This window comes from Amblyraja radiata, chromosome 9, assembly GCF_010909765.2.
Source record: "Amblyraja radiata isolate CabotCenter1 chromosome 9, sAmbRad1.1.pri, whole genome shotgun sequence".
Taxonomy (NCBI): Eukaryota; Metazoa; Chordata; class Chondrichthyes; order Rajiformes; family Rajidae; genus Amblyraja; species Amblyraja radiata.
Window position 1 is genome coordinate 21779496 of NC_045964.1, and position 17583 is coordinate 21797078.

The 17583-nt window shown below is 42.4% G+C and overlaps 1 protein-coding gene across 1 annotated transcript; it reads left to right on the forward strand.

The window, feature by feature from the left end:
- Positions 1 to 101: 101 nt before the first annotated feature.
- Positions 102 to 14955, forward strand: slc10a1 (solute carrier family 10 member 1; the record flags this gene model as incomplete). The annotated part of the gene is made up of 5 exons (XM_033026842.1): positions 102 to 343; positions 4102 to 4303; positions 8088 to 8266; positions 12181 to 12367; positions 14929 to 14955. Coding segments are annotated over exons 1-5 (837 nt in total), but the record flags the coding sequence as incomplete, so codon positions are not given.
- Between the last annotated feature and the right edge of the window lie 2628 nt (positions 14956 to 17583).

Here is a 17583-nt window from a genome sequence, read left to right on the forward strand (position 1 = left end):
CACCTGGTGTAAACATAACATTGGAATGGATGGACGGAGCCATGGGAAAGGCAATAGATCAAGTCATCAGTGTCATTTCAGTCATCATTTTGTTCATCACGATGATCTCCTTGGGCTGCACCATGGAAATATCAAGGATCAAAGTTTACATCTTAAACCCAAAGGGAATCCTGATTGCATTGGTTTCTCAATACGGGATTATGCCATTAACAGCCTTCAGCCTCACCAAGGTATTCAAACTGTCTCCCATTGAAGCTATCTCAGTCCTGATCTGTGGCTGCTGTCCCGGTGGAACCGTTTCCAATATCTTCTCACTTGCATTGAATGGAGATATGAATCTCAGGTAAGAGTTAGTTAATTTTCAAAGATTTTGTGGGCATGTAACTAATTTCTGGCAAAAACAGAATATTGGGAAACGATGTTGCATCAGGTGTTTTGCAGATTTTCTACCTTGCTTTCACTGAAGACCTGTTTAACCTGGAAATCCAAAAAATGCAGCAGATGTAAGAACTCTGAAATAAAAGCAGAAAGTGCTGGAGCATCTGTGGGAGAGAAACTACTAATGTTTCAGGTTGAAGGCTGTCAGATTTAAATGGTGCTGTCCATTTGACTTCTTGCAGCATTTATCTTTAGTCTAAAATAATACTCATAGTGATATAGCTTATGGGCGGCACAATGGCGTAACCTTACAGCACCAGAGTCCCGGGTTCGATCCTGACTATGGGTGCTGTCTGTACGGAGTTTGTACGTTCTCCCCGTGACCTGCATGGGTTTTCTCCAAGATCTTTGGTTTTCTCCCACACTCCAAAGACGTACAAGTTTGGAGATTAATTGGGTTGTATAAAGTTAAATTTGTCCGTAGTGTGTGTAAGATAGCATCAGTGTGCAGGGATCGCTGGTCGTCGTGGACTCGGTGGGCCAAAGGGCCTGTTTCCGCACTGAATCTGTAAACTAAAGTAAACTAAAACAAGCTCTTTGCCCCACTGAGTCCACGCCTAATGTTATATTCATTGAACCTCCCCAGACTCTATCATTCACGTACACACTATCTGACTACCCATTTGGAAATGCAACGACTTAGTTTAACAACACTTCTGAAACTATCTTCATATGAACAATCATTTAAAAAGCCAGCTTTTCTTATTTTATTTATAACTTTGTTGTAGTTTGACATAATCCCCCATCACCACGACAACAAAAGCATGATTATTTTGTTTGATCGTGGCATCGTTGTTGTAACAAATGAAATACTTGCTTTTCCTCAACCTCAATGTGTAAAATATGCCAAATATAATTTTTCATGGGACACCGTGTCACTTTAAAATTCAAACACTTGCTAAAGACAGCATTTAACAATAATTGACAGTCAAATTAACCACACACCACACAGCAGCCCTGCGCCTGATGATGGAAAACGTCAACAGTATTGCACAGCAAATACCATACCATTAAATTATCACTTAGTGTCTTGAAGTAATTTTTGTTTCCCCTCTATTGCCCACTGTTTTAAATGTAAAATTGGATTCATGTATCGTCCCTGTGTAAAATGGAATAACAGGATAATAATGAGAACTTAATTCGATCCTAGTCTTAGAGATTCACTCCGTTTCTTCTATATTTTAATGTCCATTTTAAATTCCCAAGTCCACATTCATCATGAAAATTGCCAAGATAAATTTATTGCATTGTACTTACTATTCCACCTATACGCACAACAATGCCCCTAGAGTGAAGGTAGACACAAAATGCTGGAGTAACTCAGCGGGACTAGCAGCAACTCTGGAGAGAAGGAATGGGTGATGTTTCGGTTCGAGACAACTTCTTCAGACAAAGGATACAAAGGACATTTATTATCACGTACAGCCATTGGTGTAGTGAAATTTGACTTTGCAGCACACGAATAAAGATAAGACACAACATTAAAGAATTTACAGAATTTAACAATAAACATAAAAACATCCCCCCACAATGGTTCCCACTGGGGGAAGGCAGCAAAAGTCCGGCACCATCCCCTGTTCACCCATAGTCGGGCCTATGGAGGCCTCCGCAGTGGCCGCTACGGCAGCCCGATGTTTCAGGCCCTCTCGCCGGATGATGTAGTTCTGGTGTCGGGTGAACACTATCAGCGTTTTATTCTTCCCAGATTCTCATTAACCCTCCCCACATTCTGCCACTCACATAAGCACAATCCTACTGAAGAAACAAGGAACTGCAGAAGCTGAATTACAAAAGAAAAAGACATAATGTGCTGGAGTAACTCAGATTATAGAGTCATAAAGTCACAGTCATAGAGCGTGGAAACAGGCCCTTCAGCCCAACTTGCCCAAACCGACCAACATGTTTCATCTACACTAGTCCCATCTGCCTGTGTTTGGCCCACATCCCTCTAAACCTGTTCTATCCATGTACTAAATATTCTTAATGTTTCTTAAACATTGCGATAGTCCCTGCCTCAACTACCTCCTCCGGCAGCTTGTTCCATACACCCACCACCTTTTGCGTGAAAAGGTTAACCCTCAGGTTCCTATTAAATATTTCCCCCTAAAGATGTCATAGTCATACGGCTTGGTAAATAGGCCCGACAGCCCAATGAGTGCGCACCGTCTATCAGGCACCCATTTACACCAATCCTATGCCAATCCCATTTTATTCTACCCACATTCTCGTCAATTCACCCTAGATTTTATCACACAACGATTAACCTTAATTAACCTACCAACCTGCAGGTCATTGGGATGTGGGTGGAAATTGGAACACCAGAGGGTAAATCCATGCAGTCAAAGGGGATAACATGCAAACTCCAAGGAGACAGTACCAAAGACCAAGCTTGAACTTGGTCACTGGTGCTGAGTGGCAGTGGGTCCAATATCTGTGTCAATGTGCCACCAAGGGTCCAGATATAGTGGTGTCCACATGACATTTGAGGAGCTTGATTTGCAAATACCAACCAGTAAGGTCCTCATTTAAGACAGATGGTTTAGATTAGTTAGTTTAGTTTATTGTTTATTGTCACGTGTACCGAGGTACAGTGAAAAGCTTTTGTTGCGTACTAGCCAGTCAGTGGAAAGACAATACATGATTACAATCAAGCCATCCACAGTGTACAGATACATGATAAAGGGAATAACGTGAATAACCTTTAGTGCAAAATAAACTCCAATAAAGGCTGATCAAAGATAGTCCGATGGGGACATGACTTGAGAATTAAGGGACAGAAGTTTAGGGGTAACATGAGGGGGAACTTCTTTACTCAGAGAGTGGTAGCTGTGTGGAATGAGCTTCCAGTGAAGGTGGTGGAGGCAGGTTCGTTTTTATCATTTAAAAATAAATTGGATAGTTATATGGATGGGAAAGGAATGGAGGGTTATGGTCTGAGCGCAGGTATATGGGACTAGGGGAGATTATGTGTTCGGCACGGACTAGAAGGGTCGAGATGGCATGTTTCCGTGCTGTAATTGTTATATGGTTATATGGTTATATATATGGTCTCCGATGAGGTCGATAGTAGCTCATGACTGCTCTATTGTTGTTGGTAGGATGGTTCAGTTGCCTGCCAACAGCTGGGAAGAAACTGTCCCTGAACCTTTAGTTCAGTTTAGTTTCGTTTAAAGATACAGCATGGAAACAGGCCCTTCAGCCCACCAAGTCTGCGCCGAGCAGTGATCACCTGAACATTAGTTCTATCCTACACACTAGGCACAATTTAGAAGCCAATTAACTAACAAACCTGCATGTTTTTGGAATGTAGGAGGAAACCGGAGCACCTCGATAAAGTCCTCGCGGTCACAGGGAGAACGTACAAAATCTGCAGAATGTTGACCTAGCTAGTCTAGCACAGAGAAGGTTAAAGTAGCAGTCGGTGGGAGTAGAACTGAAACCTTTTGGAAAATAGTCAGAGGCATAAAAGGCACTGGTGGATTGACTTAAAAGCAATTATAGGCTCCTTCTAAATCTACGGACTTGTATCAAATAAATATTACAGGAAGTAGTCCTGTAACACAGATTGCACTATGAGTGAATAGATAAACCTTACCCACCATGTACTTTTAGAACCAACTATATTGTCTTTGCTAAGCTTTTCTGATGTTGTTTTCCTTGCAGTATTGTGATGACCACATGTTCTACTACACTGGCGCTTGGCATGATGCCCCTCCTTCTTTATCTCTACTGCAAAGGCCTGTCATTAGTTAATAAAGTGCCATACAAAGAGATTTCCATAACCCTCGTCTCAACGCTCATTCCTTGCAGCATAGGCATTTTTCTCAATCACAGATATCCGCAGTATTCAAGGACCATAACCAAGGTAGGATATTGCCATATTTATCACTTTGGTTTATTTTCTGTAGCTTCCCAAGATTCCTTGGTTTTCAGTTGATCTTTTTGGTGGCCCTTTCCTGATTTCTTGGTGCCTATGAATGTGTGACTCTATGACTCAGTGACTCTTGCCATGTATTAGATTAGATTAGATTAGATTAGATTAGATTAGATTCCTTTATTGTCATTCAGACCTTTCGGTCTGAACGAAATTTCGTTGCCTGCAGTCATACATAATAGTAATAAATAACAAAACATACAATAAACACAAATTAACATCCACCACAGTGAGTTCACCAAGCACCTCCTCGCTGTGATGGAGGCAAAAGTCTTAAAGTCTCTGCCTCTTCACTCCTTGTTCTCCCTCTGCGCTGAGGCGATCCAGGCCGAAGATGCCGCCCTCCAGTCCAGCGGACGCAGCTGTAGTTGCGGGAGCTCCGGAAACAGGTCACCAACCCGTGACCTCCCGGTCGTCCACTGGGCCCGCGGCCAAACCTCCAAAGTGATGTCGCCGCCGCCTCAGCTCCGAGTCGGGCCGCTGCCGAAAGCCGGAACGCCACCGCAGCTCCGATACATACAGTTCACAGAACCATAGCAAAGATCAAGGGCAATCGGCTCAACCAGCCCTTGTTACCCGCAATATCCACTAATCAATCCACTCACTCTATGCACCTTTTACAGTATCAAGTCCCTTCAGCTCATTTCCATTTATCCTCATTTCGTATGCTGTTTTGAATTTTTGCATGCTCTGCCTTCAGTCCTCAATACCTGGAAAGTAACCCTATTTTCACACAATTTCTTCTGAAAAAAGTGTTCCCTGTGCCAATTGTTTTATATCTGTCACCATTAAAATCTTGACTTTGCAACCATTGGAAATGGCCTCATCTTATCTTTCAAATTTTTTCCACGTATTAATCGTGCAGTACTTTGTGGCTTTCTGAAAGTGAGTTCATGTTTTCATTTCTTTCTTTGCTATACCTACATGTCATGCTGTATCTCATTGAATCTGCAGTGAAGCCTCTCAATGGCTCCTGCATTCTGCCAGTCCATACACCACTCCAAGCCCTTTTCAAATTAGATATATAATTACTATCTTGATTTCAACTTCTTGAATTTTTTAAATATTTTGTACCTTTCAGTTTATTATTGTCACGTGTACCACGCTACAGTGAAAAGCTTTTGTTTGTATGTCGAAAGACAGACTATATACATGAATACAATCAAGCCCGTCCACAATGCAAAGACAAACGATAAACTGTACAATATTTAGTGCAAAGATAGAACTCTAGTCTGATAAAGTTCAATTAAGAAAGTTCAAAAGTTTCCAATGAGGTGTATAGGAGGTCAGGACCGCACTCGAGCTGATGAGATGACCGTTCAGTTGCCTTATAACAGCTGGAAAGAAATTGTTCCTAACTGTCTAAGTATATACTTAGAATTAAATTAGCAGCTCCCTTCACAACCTTCCCAGCTCAAGCTGTTGATGTACTTTGAGTTTTGTGTTCTTAGAGTTTGGATATGTATTGTACTTTGTGTACTATTTACAAAATGTGCTGCAGTTATTCATTTAGGCCACTCACTCCCAACCCACAACTTTACCACCAAGATCACAGCAGGTTTGTGATAAAAATCATATTCATCTCCAAACCGCAAACCATTCTGAAGTGGAAATCTATCGCTGTTGAAGCATTGTCAGATCAAAAACTTACAACTCCCTAAACAACAGTGCTTGGGAAGAGTTGCAATGGTTCAAGAAAATAGCTCACCACCAACTCCTCAAAGGCAAATGGAGATCGCCAATGACTGCTGTTTAGTTTAGTTTAGAGATAGAGAGTGGAAACAGGCCCTTCGGCCCACCGAGTCCGCGCTGATCAGTGATCCCCCACACTCTAACACTATCCTACACACACACGAGAGACAATTAACAATTTTACCAAAGCCAATTAATCTACAAACCTGTACGTCTTTGGAGTGTGGGAGGAAACCGGAGCACCCAGACAAAACCCACGTAGATCATGGGGAGAATGTACAAACTCCGTGAAGACAGCACCCTAGTCAAGATCGAACTCAGGTCTCTGGCGCTGTAAGGCAGCAACTTTATGTCTATGTCTGTATGGGTGCAACGGTTATCACCTTGAATGGGGGTACAAACATACATCACCATAACTAACACTTCAACGGCAGAGCATTGACAAAGAGGATTTTTATTTTTTATTTTTAAATGTTGCTGAAAGAAAAACTAGATAGAGATAGATACAGCATGGAATCAGGCCCTTTGGCCCATCAAATCCACACTGACAATCAGCTGTACACACAAAATGCTGGTGTAACTCAGCGGGTCAGGCGGGATGCAAGATAAAGCCTCCACGTGGCGCATCCCGGGCAATGCCGACGACAGAAACCGTACCACAGTGACTGACTGAAGTGGCCAATTCTGCAACCACCGACCGTCAACCGTCACTGACCGACCGGAAAGACGTGATATAGAAGATGGCCGTGCACGAGGAAGATGAAGAAGCGGATCAGGCAGCATCCCTGGAGAAAATCGGTGACGTTTCGGGTTGGGATCCTTCTTCAGATCCCAATGTGTGGCTGACTATCAGCCACCCATTTACACTAATCCTACACTCATCACTATTTACTCCATAATGTTATCAATTCTGCCCAGATTCTACCAGTCATCCACACAATTAACAGCAGCCAAGTAACCTATCTACCCTAAATGTCTTTGGGACGTGGGGAGAAACAGAGCACCCGGTGAAAACTCACGCGGTCACAAGGAGAACATGTAAACTCAAACAGCGCTAGAGGTCAGGATCAAACCAGGTCTCTGGAGCTGTGAGGCAGCAGCTCTACCAGTTGCTCCACAGTGGCGCAGTAATATTCAGTCATTTTAAGCCCGCATTAGCCTGTGTTAGCTCTCATCTGCTACTGGACCCATTGGACATAAAAAAGTATAAATTTCATCCCACCAATTACTTCCAAAACTTCAAGCAGAAAACTCACTTATATATATAAAACAATGATAGTGCACAGACAAAAACAATGCCTCAAATCTATGTAGTTCAGAGCTTATTTGGAGGTTGAAGTGTTTAATAGCTGATGGTTGTGGGGAAGAAGCTGCACCAGGAAGTTACAGTTTTCAGGCTCCTATACATTCTTCTCGATGGCAGAAGTGAAATGAGAATGTAGCTGGGATGGTGTGGGTCTCTGGTGATGATGGCTGTTTTTTTGAGGTAGCAACTCTTATAGATCCGTTTGATGGTGGGGAGGTCTGTACCCATGATGGACTCGGTGTGTTCACAACTTTTTGCAATCTTCTTCGATACTGGGCATTCAAGTTACTGAACCAGGCTGTGATGCAACCAGTCAATATGCTCTCCATTGTGCACCTGTAGAAGTTCAAGAGAGTATTTGTTGACATACCGAATCTCCTCAATCTTCTAAGGAAGTAGAGGTGTTGATGGCTTTCTTCATGATTTCATCAATGTGCTGGGACCAAAACAGATCTACAGAGGTATGCATGCCCAGGAATCTGAAGTATCGAATCTCATTCACATCCACAATAGCAGTTTTAAAATTTAATTTTTATTCCTGTAGTGGTGAGGCATTGTAGAACTTTCAAAGTTGATCAAAAAAGTTGCAGAACTCATTTGAGTTGAAATCAGGGACTAATTATGGCAAAGATATTACTAAAGATGCAATATTGATATCTGAGACTTTGGTGTATTGATTGAATTTTATTGGAATAATCTCACTTCTTTCTTTTTCAGACTGGCCTGTTTATTCTTCTCATTGCTGCAATAATAATTGCCATCTTGTCAGCAATGTCGATTGGGGATATTTTGTGGACACTTTTCTCTCCTCACCTAATTATCACCACAGTACTGATGCCCATTATTGGATACACTTCAGGATATGCTCTTGCGACCTTATGCAGATTACCTGAAAGGTAACACGTGTTACTCATTGCAGTACAAATAGTTTAGTCACAACAATTGAAATGGTTGTTTCTAATGGCATCATTCTTTACAATTCAACAACCAAAATGTAAATACAATATTACATGCATAAAAATTATAGTGGAAGTACATATTAGAGGCAGAAACAAAAAGCTGGAGTAACTCAGCGGGACATGCAGCATCTTTGGAGAGAAGGAATGGGTGACGTTTCGGACCTGAAGATCAGTCTGAAGAAGGGTCTCGACCCGAAACGTCACTCATTCCTTCTCTCCGGAGATGCTGCCTGTCCCGCTGAGTTACTACAGCATTTTGTGTCTACATTCGATTTAAACCAGCATCTGCAGTTCTTTCCTATACATATTAGAGGCTTTGCTATGCTGTTTGTATATATTGGGTATGCAAGCAAATAATTTCACTGTGCCTTGTCACATGTGACAATGAAGTACTCCATTCCATTAAGAGATAAAAGAGAGATAACCATTGTAATGTAGAAACTATTGTATGGCAGTGTTCATGTACAACATACTGAGGTGTCTGCAAAAGGGTCTTGAGCTAAAGGTCACCTATTCATATTGAGTCTGATGAAGAGTCTCAACCCAAAACATCACCTATCCATAGGTACACAAAATTGCTGGAGGAACTCAGCGGGTGCAGCAGCATCTATGGAGCGAAGGAAATAGGCGACGTTTCGGGCCGAAACCCTTCTTCAGACTGGATCACCTATCCATGTTCTCCAGGGATGCTGAGATACTCCAGCACTTTGTTTCCTTGTGTTTTAAAATAACCAACTCTGAGCACCTGATGATCGAGAACGTTCTGACTTTGTATAAGGAAGAGACAGATATCTCAAAATTCATTTTGACAAAGTAGGCCATTCAGGCCATTGGATCTATGTTGGCTCACTGAACAACCCCATCACTTCTATTTCCCCTCCTATTTACCTGCAATCTTCCCTCCTCTCTCACATGCCCACCAATTCTCAAGCCACCTATAGTACATTAGGGGAAATTTACAGAAACCACTTAATCTTCTAATCATTTCTAAATTGTTTCCAAAAATAAATCACAATCACTGGTAGATAGATGGTCTGTGTGATCATGAGTGGAATTGCTGTAATCCTAATCATATAGCCACGCATACAGATGGTATCAAGTTAGGAATCATAGCCTTGGAATTTCTCCATAGCATTGAGTTTGGATGCAATATCGGTAAAACTGTATATTTTTAAGTGAAAGGTTGCGGATGCGAGGGAAAAGAGATTTAGTTGTCTGACTCCACAAGCCCTTCATGCATAGATATGAGAAACATTCAAAAAGTCACTAGAATCATGGCTTTTAGAAAATGGAAGATGCCATGCCTAATAATTGCTATTGTTTTCAGTGCTAAGTAATCCAAAATGGAGTAAATGACCACATCCTACAGTGCCCTCCATAATGTTTGGGACAAAGACCCATCATTTATTTATTTGCCTCTGTACTCCACAATTTGAGATTTGTAATAGAAAAAATCACATGTGGTTAAAGTGCACATTGTCAGATTTTATTAAAGGGCATTTTTATACATTTGGTTTCACCATGTAGAAATTACAGCAGTGTTTATACATAGTCCCCCCCCATTTCAGGGCACCATAATGTTTGGGACACAGCAATGTCATGTGAATGAAAGTAGTCATGTTTACTATTTTGTTGCATATCCTTTGCATGCAATGACTGTTTGAAGTCTGCGATTCATGGACATCACCAGTTGCTGGGTGTCTTCTCTGGTGATGCTCTGCCAGATCTGTATTGCAGCCATCTTTAGCTTATGCTTGTTTTGGGGGCTAGTCCCCTTCAGTTGTCTCTTCAGCATATAAAAGGCATGCTCAATTGGGTTCAGATCGGGTGATTGACTTGGCCACTCAAGAATTAACCATTTTTTAGCTTTGAAAAAACTCCTTTGTTGCTTTAGCAGTATGTTTGGGATCATTGTCTTGCTGTAGAATGAACCACCGGCCAATGAGGTTTGAGGCATTTGTTTGAACTTGAGCAGATAGGATGTGTCTATACACTTCAGAATTCATTATGCTACTATCATCAGCAGTTGTATCATCAACGAAGATAAGTGAGCCAGTACCTTCATCAGCCATACATGCCCAGGCCATAACACCCCCACCACCGTTTCACAGATGAGATGGTATGCTTTGGATCTTGGGTGGTTCCTTCTCTCCTCCATACTTTGCTCTTGCCGTCACTCTGATATAATCTTCGTCTCATCTGTCCACAAGACCTTATTTTCCAGAACTGTGGTTGGTCTTTTAAGTACTTCTTGGCAAACTATAACCTAGTCATCCTATTTTTGTGGCTAACCAGTGGTTTGCATCGTGCAGTGTAGCCTCTGTATTTCTGTTCATGAAGTCTTCTGCGAACAGTGGTCATTGACAAACCCACAACTGACTCTTAAAGAGTGCTTCTGATCTGTCGGACAGGTGTTCGGGGATTTTTCTTTTTTATAGAGAATTCTTCTGTCATCAGCTGTGGAGGTCTTCCTTGGCCTGCCAGTCCCTTTGCGATTAGTAAGCTCACCAGTGATCTCTTTCTTCTTAATTATGTTCCAAACAGTTGATTTTGGTAAGCCTGAGGTTTGGCTGATGTCTCTAACAGATTTATTCTTGTTTCTCAGTCTCATAATAGCTTATTTGACTTTCATTGGCACAACATTGGTCCTCATGTTGATAAACAGCAATAAAAGTTTCCAAAGGTGATGGAAAGACTGGGGGGAAAACTAGCTGAGAGCTCTCTTATACCTGCATTAAGGAGGCATTTAAACACACCTGAGCAATTACAAGCGCCTGTGAAGCCATGTGTCCCAAACATTATGGTGCGGTGCCCTGAAATGGGGGGACTATGTATAAGCACAGCTGTAATTTCTACATGGTGAAACCAAAATGTATAAAGATGGCCTTTAATAAAATCTGACAATGTGCACTTTAACCACATGTGAGTTTTTCGATTATATATCTCAAATTGTGGAGTACAGAGGCAAATAAATGATGGGTCTTTGTGGTGGCGCAGCGGTAGAGTTGCTGCCTTACAGCCAATGCAGCGCCGGAGACCCGGGTTTGATCCTGACTATGGGTGCTGTTGGTACAGAGTTTGTATGTTCTCCCTGTGACCTGCGTGGGTTTTTCTCCGTGATCTTCGGTTTCCTTCCACGCTCCAAATACGTACGGGTTTGTACGTTAAGTGGCTTGGTAAAATGTTTTTTTTAATTGTCCCTAGTGGGTATAGGATAATGTTAATGTGTGGGGATTGCTGGTCGGCGCGGACCCGGTGGGCCAAAAGGGCCTGTTTCCGCGCTGTATCTCTAAACTAAACTAAAAATTATGGAGGGCACTGTATCTGGCTTTGTAGCCAGTACTCATAGTTGTGTCTTGCTATCTCGTGCAGTAAATCAAATTGGCTGAAGATTGATTTCTGTGATGGTGGGGATTTTGGGAGAAAGCCAAGATGAATCGTCTACTTGGCACTTCTGACTGAAAATGGTTGCAAATTATAGCAAATGTGCCACTGTAGCTGACTCATAATTGTTGTTACAATTACAAATGGACATTAAGTGCTGGCATGCTGTAAATGGTTTTCTAAAAAATATCCTCCCCTGTAATTTCAATGGAAATGTTAAGTTCTTTGATGAGGGCATCACTGACATTAATTTGTATGTTGCTACTTTTTTGAATTCTCCCTGTTTGGAAGCTGAATGCCCTCACATCCGCGCCATTTCATCTGCAGCATATTTGCTGAACCTTTATTGCTCCACTTGCCCCATCTGTATACTTACTTCACATCGTTATGTTCAAGCCACTGGGAGAACCATTAAAAAGATCGCCATCTTGAAACCCGCTTTCAACATGTTTCCCCTCCTATTGCAGGTGTAAACGGACTGTTTCCATGGAAACTGGATGCCAAAATGTTCAGCTGTGTTCCACCATCCTGAAAGTTGCATTCTGCAGAGAGGAGATTGGTGCTCTTTACTTATTTCCATTAATCTTCTTGGTGTTTCAAGTTTCAGAAGCACTAATTCTTGTTGTGATCTATCGAAGCTATGAAAGGATAAAAATGTATCAGCAAAATGGTGAGTAAAACCAGTCGTCCATCACTGATTCAATGAACTTGGCTTTCATAAAGTAATTCCCCTTCTCTACTCTGCTTGCAAGGTAACACCAAGTCAAGGTGATGCTCTTTCCACACTTCAATGAGGAATAATACCTGTGTTCACTGGCACACTTGCTGTTGAATCAATTAACATAGTCTATTACGGTGCCTATTACTCTTAGGAGGTAGTGATAAGATATATATCCCTAATAGCACTGATTGCAGAGGATGCCTTGGATGAAGTGATGGAAGCTATTGGTCAACCAGACAAGGAAACCTGATAGAATCCAATAGCAAGGTCAGAAAGCTAAACCTAAATAAACTACCTTGATACCATCAATTCAAAATATTTGGAGGCACAGACTGCAAATGCTGAAATCTTGAGCAAAAAAACAAACTGCTGGAGACACTCAGCAGGTCAGACAGCATCTATGGAGGGAAATGGACAAACGGCATTTCAAGTCATTACACTTCTTTAGTTAGGAAAGATCATGACCTGAAATGTCAACTGTCCATTTCCCTCCGCAGACGTTGCCTGACTTGCTGAGTTCCACCAGCAGTTTACTTTTCCTCATAATTCAGCTAAATTCATCAACAGGTGTCAGACTTTGCAAGATAGCTTTCAGCACCATATTGGAGACGTCTTTACATTGTTATGTTAATGCTAATACCTACTTGTGAACACAAAAGAATAAACCTGCCACAGTTGCACAGATTTATTGTGTATTTTTCTAGGTACCAATAGGATTTACCTAACTGCAGCGAAGACAACAGATCAACTTCCCCACCCTGAATTTGAAAACCCTTGTGACTCAACAGAAACCGTAAAAATCAATAACATGGAGATCTCCATATAAGCATTGCGAGAATTCACTTAAACTATTTCACAAAATGTGTTTATATATATACTGTATAACCTAGCACATAAAAGATAAGACATTTACAATGTGGCTCGTGGCCCAGATTTTAAAAGATAATGAATTAAATCAAAATAATTCAGACCTGTGTGGTGTGCGTGCATATTTATATTGTCAGATTTTTACACCTTTATTTTCTCCTTTACTTGTCAAAGCAGGTTGATTCCTGCAAATGGGAGGGGAGATGGGGAGATTGACTTGGCCAATAGCATTTTCAAATAATTTAGAATGAGAGATGATTTCCTTGAAATGCACACATTTTATTATCATGTATGATAGGGTGGATGCAGGCATTTATTTGCCATGGCTAGTGCCAAGGACCTAGCAGTCATGATCTCAGAATAAGTGGTCTACCTTTCAGTTTTGGGGGTGGGGGTAGTGAATCTTTGGATTCAAGAAGTTGTGGAGGCTCAGGTGCAATATTATAATGCACTTTATAAAAAATCGAGTAATCTAATAGTTAATTTCATAAAATGTTCCATGAGGATAATTCAACATTAAAATATGATGGAAATGTTTCATATGGACTCAGATTGTGATTAACTGAGGATAAAATGCTAGAGTAACTTTTTAAAAACATCATAATTTTAACTAGTTTCATTTTAATGGATTTTAAATCTCTTATTTTCAAAACCATTGAATAGCCATGGCAGCTTTGACATTGTCAAAGTTGGGGTGTGTCTTACCATCTGTGGGAACTCAGCGGGTCAGGTAGCATCTCTTGTGAAAAAGGATGGGTGACATTTCAGGTCAGGACCTTACTTCCGACTGCTAGTAAATAGGTGGTAACTGGAGGTAAGAATAGGCCGGAACAATGCAGGACCAGCCTGCATGATCAAGGAAGGTTGGAGCCGATAATGGCCCATTGTTGGCTGGGGAAGGGGTGATAACTAAGGGATGCAATAACTAATACAGATTTGCTTAGCATGCAATACTCCTGCAAGTATTGGAACCAACTGAATGAATTAATAAGTTTATTGGCTAAGTATTCACATACAAGGAATTTGCCCTGGTGCTCTGCCCACAAGTGACAACATGACATACATTGACAGTTAGGAATGACATATAAAACATTAAACATTAATAATAAAACATTATCGATTAAACATGTGAATTAAATAAAATACCAGAGCAAAAGGAGGCTACAGATTTTTGGTTATTGAATAGAGCTACTACTCGTGTAAAAAAGCTGTTTTTATGTCTAGCTGTGGCAGCTTTAATAGGCCAGAGTCACCTTCCAGAGGGAAGTGATTCGAAGAGTTTGTGGCCAGGGTGAGAGGGGTCAGAGATGATCTTACCCGCTCGTTTCCTGGCCCTTGTAGTGTACAGTTCGTCAATGGAAGGAAGGTTGCAGCCAATAACCTTCTCTGCTGATTCGCTGCAGCCTCCAGGTGTCGTGCTTGGTGGCTGAGCCAAACCAAACCATAATGGGGAAGGTGAGGACAGATTCTACGATGGCAGTGTAGAATTGGACCATCATTGCCTGTGGCAGATTGTGCTTCCTCAGCTGCCGCAGGAAGTACATCCTCTGTTGTGCCTTTTTGACTGTGGAGTCGATGGTAGCCCCCCACTTAAGTTCCTTGTAGATGGTTCCCAGGAACTTAAGACTCCACAGATGCGACTGTGGTGTTGTTGATGGTGAGTGGGGTGAGGGGAGGGGGCGCTCTCCTAAAGTCTACAATCAATTCCACTGTATTAAGAGCATTGAGCTCCAGGTTGTTGCGATGGCACCAGGACGCCAGCTGTGTCATTTCCAGTCTGTGGCAGATTCCTCCCCATCCTGAATCAGTCAAATCAGGGTCGTGTCGTCCGCAAACTTGAGAAGCTTGACAGAGGAGTCATTGGAGGTGCAGTCATTGGTGTAGAGAGTAGAGGGGAGATTACACAGCCTTGCGATGCTGCTATGCTGAGGGTATGCGGGTCCGAGATGTGCATTCCCAGCCTCACATGCTGCTTCCTGTCTGTCAGGAAATTGGTGATCCACCGACAGAGGGGTTCAGGCACAGTCAACTTGGAAAGTTTGGACTGTAGTAGCTCTGGCACAATGGTGTTGAATACAGAGCTAAAATCAACAAACAAAATCCTCACATAGGTCCCCTGGCAGTCTAGATGCTGGAGGATGAAGTGCAGGCCCATGTTGATTGCGTCATCCACAGATCTATTGGCCCGGTATGCAAACAGCAGAGGATCCAGCAGGAAGTTTGTGATATTTTTCAGCTTGGCCAGCATAAGCCTTTCAAGGGTCTTCATGACTACATAGGTCAGTGCAACAGGCCTGTAGTCATTAAGGTAATCCTTGCCTTTTTTGGGTACAGGGACAATAGTGGAGACTATGAAGCAGGCAGGGACAGTACAGGTTGTTCGGCACAGAGCTTGAGAGGAGGGGGAAACATTGGCTTTTCTGTCTTCAGAACAGCCTCTCCACCTCCTCTATTTTTATTGTTGAGAGGTGATGTTGCGCAGCACGGAGGGAGTGCGTAGTGGACAAGGACGTAGTCTTTTGCAGTCAAGGACGCAGTCTTTTGCAGTCAGGCTGTAATTGGGTGTTAAGCGGTGATTGGAGAGAGGTGGGTGGGAAAGGGTCCAGTCTTTTCAGACTGGAGTCTTGCTTTAAGTAGGTGTGAAGTGGTGATTGGGGAGGAGTGGGTGTAGAAGGGTCCAGTCTTGCAGACTGGGGTCAGGCTGTTAGTGGGTGTGAAGTGTTGGTTGGGGTGGGAAAGGGTCCAGTCTTTTCAGACTGGAGTCTTGCTTTAAGTAGGTGTGAAGTGGTGATTGGGGTGGAGTGGGTGTAGAAGGGTCCAGTCTTGCAGACTGGGGACAGGCTGTGAGTGGGTGTGAAGTGTTGGTTGGGGTGGGAAAGGGTCCAGTCTTTTCAGACTGGAGTCTTGCTTTAAGTAGGTGCGAAGTGGTGGTTGGGGAGGAGTGGGTGTAGAACGGTCCAGTCTTTACAGACTGGGGTCTGGCTGTGTTGGTTGGGGAGGAGATACCAGGGTTATGTTTCTGCTTGTCAAACCTACAGAACTCATTCAAGTCGTTGGTCAGCTGACGATTGTGCACATGAGGCTTTCCTCTTGTAGCTGGTGATTTCTTACAAGCCCTTCCAAACTGAAGTCACTAGCTGAGAACTTGCTCCTCATCTTCTCAGAGTACCTTTCCTTGGCAGCTCTGATTCCTCTTCTCAGCTTGTACTTTGCCTGCCTATAGAGGTCTGCATCCCTGCTCCTGTAGGCTTCCTCTTTGGCTGTATTGTTGACATCAATGGATAACACTAATGCTGCAGTTGTTATTTTGACACTGGTTATTTCACTGCTTATAGGTGTGCAACAGTGCACCAACACTTCTCTGCAGCATTTCTTAATTGAATAGTTTAATCAGATCTTGTGTAAGTTCATGTGTTCCTTTAACCAACTGTTAAAAAGCAAAAACAGAAAATGCTGGAAATATTCTGAAGGTTGGGGAAGGACAGTATTATATTATTAATTGCAACCGCAAAGTCCCATTCACCCATCTCCCCAGTATTCCCTGGCCAATGTTAGTCCCTGGTTCAATTCTCTCCTTGACTTTGTAGTTCCACCAGTAAGTAGTTTGTAGGCAGGAAACATTGCTACACCAGTGGTTGGGAGAGTGAACTTTTAAAATGATGAACACCATCCCAATCAAGTTGTGTGCTTTGTCTTGAATGGCATCTATCTTCAGTGGTATTGAAGCAACATACTCAAAGAAGATGCGAGGTGTTGCAATTTGGGAAGTCTAACATGGGCTCTGGAGAATGTTGTAGTGCAGAGGGATCGAGGAATGCAGGTGCATGGTTCCTTGAAGGTGGTCGCCAGTAGATAGAGTGGTCAAAAAGGCGTTTGACAAATTGACCTTCATCAGTCAGAGTAGTGAGTATAGAAGTTGGGAGGTCATGTTGCAGTTGTATAAGATGTTGGTGAAGTCACATTTAGAGTATTATGTTCAGTTCTGGGCTCCATGTTATAGGAAAGATGTTGTCAAGGTGGGAAGAGTACAGAGAAGATTTACAAGGATGTTGCCAGGGCTAGACAATCTGAGCCAAAGGGAGAGGTTGAGTAGGCTGGGACTCTAATCCTTGGTGCACAGGATGAGGGGTAATCTTATTGAAGTATATAAAATCACGAGGGGAATACATCGGGTAGATGCAGAGTCTCTTGCCCAGAGTAGGGCAATCGAGAACCAGAGGACATAGGTTTAAGATGAAGGGGAAAAGATTTAATAGGAATCTGAGGGGTACCCTTTTCCACA